The sequence below is a fragment of the Arachis ipaensis genome, chromosome B9, assembly GCF_059453495.1.
Source record: "Arachis ipaensis isolate K30076 ecotype BB chromosome B9, ASM5945349v1, whole genome shotgun sequence".
NCBI classification, from domain to species: domain Eukaryota; kingdom Viridiplantae; phylum Streptophyta; class Magnoliopsida; order Fabales; family Fabaceae; genus Arachis; species Arachis ipaensis.
Window position 1 is genome coordinate 65,235,831 of NC_142444.1, and position 1,482 is coordinate 65,237,312.

Genomic DNA, 1,482 nt, shown 5'->3' on the forward strand with positions numbered 1-1,482 from the left:
TTACCACCCCCAAACTAATGGCCAAGCAGAGGTATCCAGCCGAGAGATAAAGCGGGTAATGGAAAAAGTGGTAAATCCACAAAGGAAAGATTGGAGTTCTCGGTTGGGTGACACATTGTGGGCGTATAGAACGGCCTATAAGATTCCGTTAGGGATAAGTCCCTTTCGGATTGTCTATGGGAAGGCGTGCCACCTTCCGGTTGAAATTGAACATAAAGCCTATTGAGCGGTCAAGCAATGCAACATGGACTTCACCAAGGCGGGCATAGTAAGGAAGTTGCAATTGGAAGAACTCGAATGTCTTAGGATGGATGCCTATGAGAATGCAATGATCTATAAGGAGAAGACTAAGGCATTTCATGATCACCATATCTGCAAGAAAGATTTCCAAGAGGGTGATAAAGTTTTTCTATACAATTCAAGACTTAAGTTCATGCCCGGAAAGCTCCGTTCAAGGTGGGATGGTCCATTTAAAGTGAAGGAAGTGAAGCCCTATAGAGTGGTTAAGCTATTCCACCCTCAAAGTGGTGTAACATTCAAAGTGAACGGCTACAGGGTAAAGAAGTATCATGGTCATAAGTCACCAAAGGAATTGGAGGTGTTCCTTCTTTAGCATGCACCCAAAGGAGGAGAGTCTTGAGCTCATGACCGTCCAACTTAAGGACATTAAAGAAAAGTGCTAGGTGGGAGACACCCACCATGGTATGATCCTCCTTGTACATAATTTCTTGCATGTAGTTTTAGAGTATTTGTTTGGTTTTGTTGAATTTGTTTAAGTGTGCTTGATTTTGTTTGATTTTGTTGAGCTTGTTAGAGTCTTCATGAAGATTTCATTGATCTTAGTTTGGTTAAATTGGTAATGTTGAAGAAAATGCTTAATTTTGACTATTGCATGAAACTTTAAGTGTTTTTGAAGTATCTAGCTTGAATGACCGCCAAGATTGTGTTATACTTGTCTTTCCTCATGTTCTTAAAAAAAGGGTGTTCCACGCATAAGCGTGGACGACGCATACGCGTCGATTTCATTGCCGAAACTCCTGGTATAAAAATCAGAGAGTTGTGATGGAATTGTGCGGGAGGGATGCCAGAAGCACAAAACCCCCCACACGTGCGCATCAGCTAATGCCTACGCGTCCCTCGTCTTATTCGCACACCCATGCGTGAGCGTGGGCGACGCACATGCGTCGTAGTGCGTTGTAGGATGATCTTGGAGCTCCTGGTACTAAAACTAGAGAGTTGCGCCGATACTGTGCGAATTTCATGCGTGGAGCACAATTGCTCCCCACGCGTAAGCGTGGATGACGCGTACGCGTCAGTCGCTCTTTTCACCATCCACGTGTGACACGTGCGCGACGCGCACGCGTCACATTGCTGACACAGCTAAAGTATAGCGTACTCTGTTCTCTTTCTTTCTTCTATTCCTTTTTCCTTTCTTCTCCCTTCTCCTTACAACCTCTTCTCCGCCCACTACCATCGGCGACC

General features: G+C 44.7%; 1 protein-coding gene across 1 annotated transcript; it reads left to right on the forward strand.

Moving 5' to 3' along the window:
- Window positions 1-244: 244 nt before the first annotated feature.
- On the forward strand, window positions 245-613 carry LOC107615609 (uncharacterized). Its single transcript, XM_016317660.1, has one exon. The coding sequence runs from the start codon at window positions 245-247 to the stop codon at window positions 611-613; it is 369 nt and encodes a 122-aa protein (XP_016173146.1).
- Window positions 614-1,482: the final 869 nt, after the last annotated feature.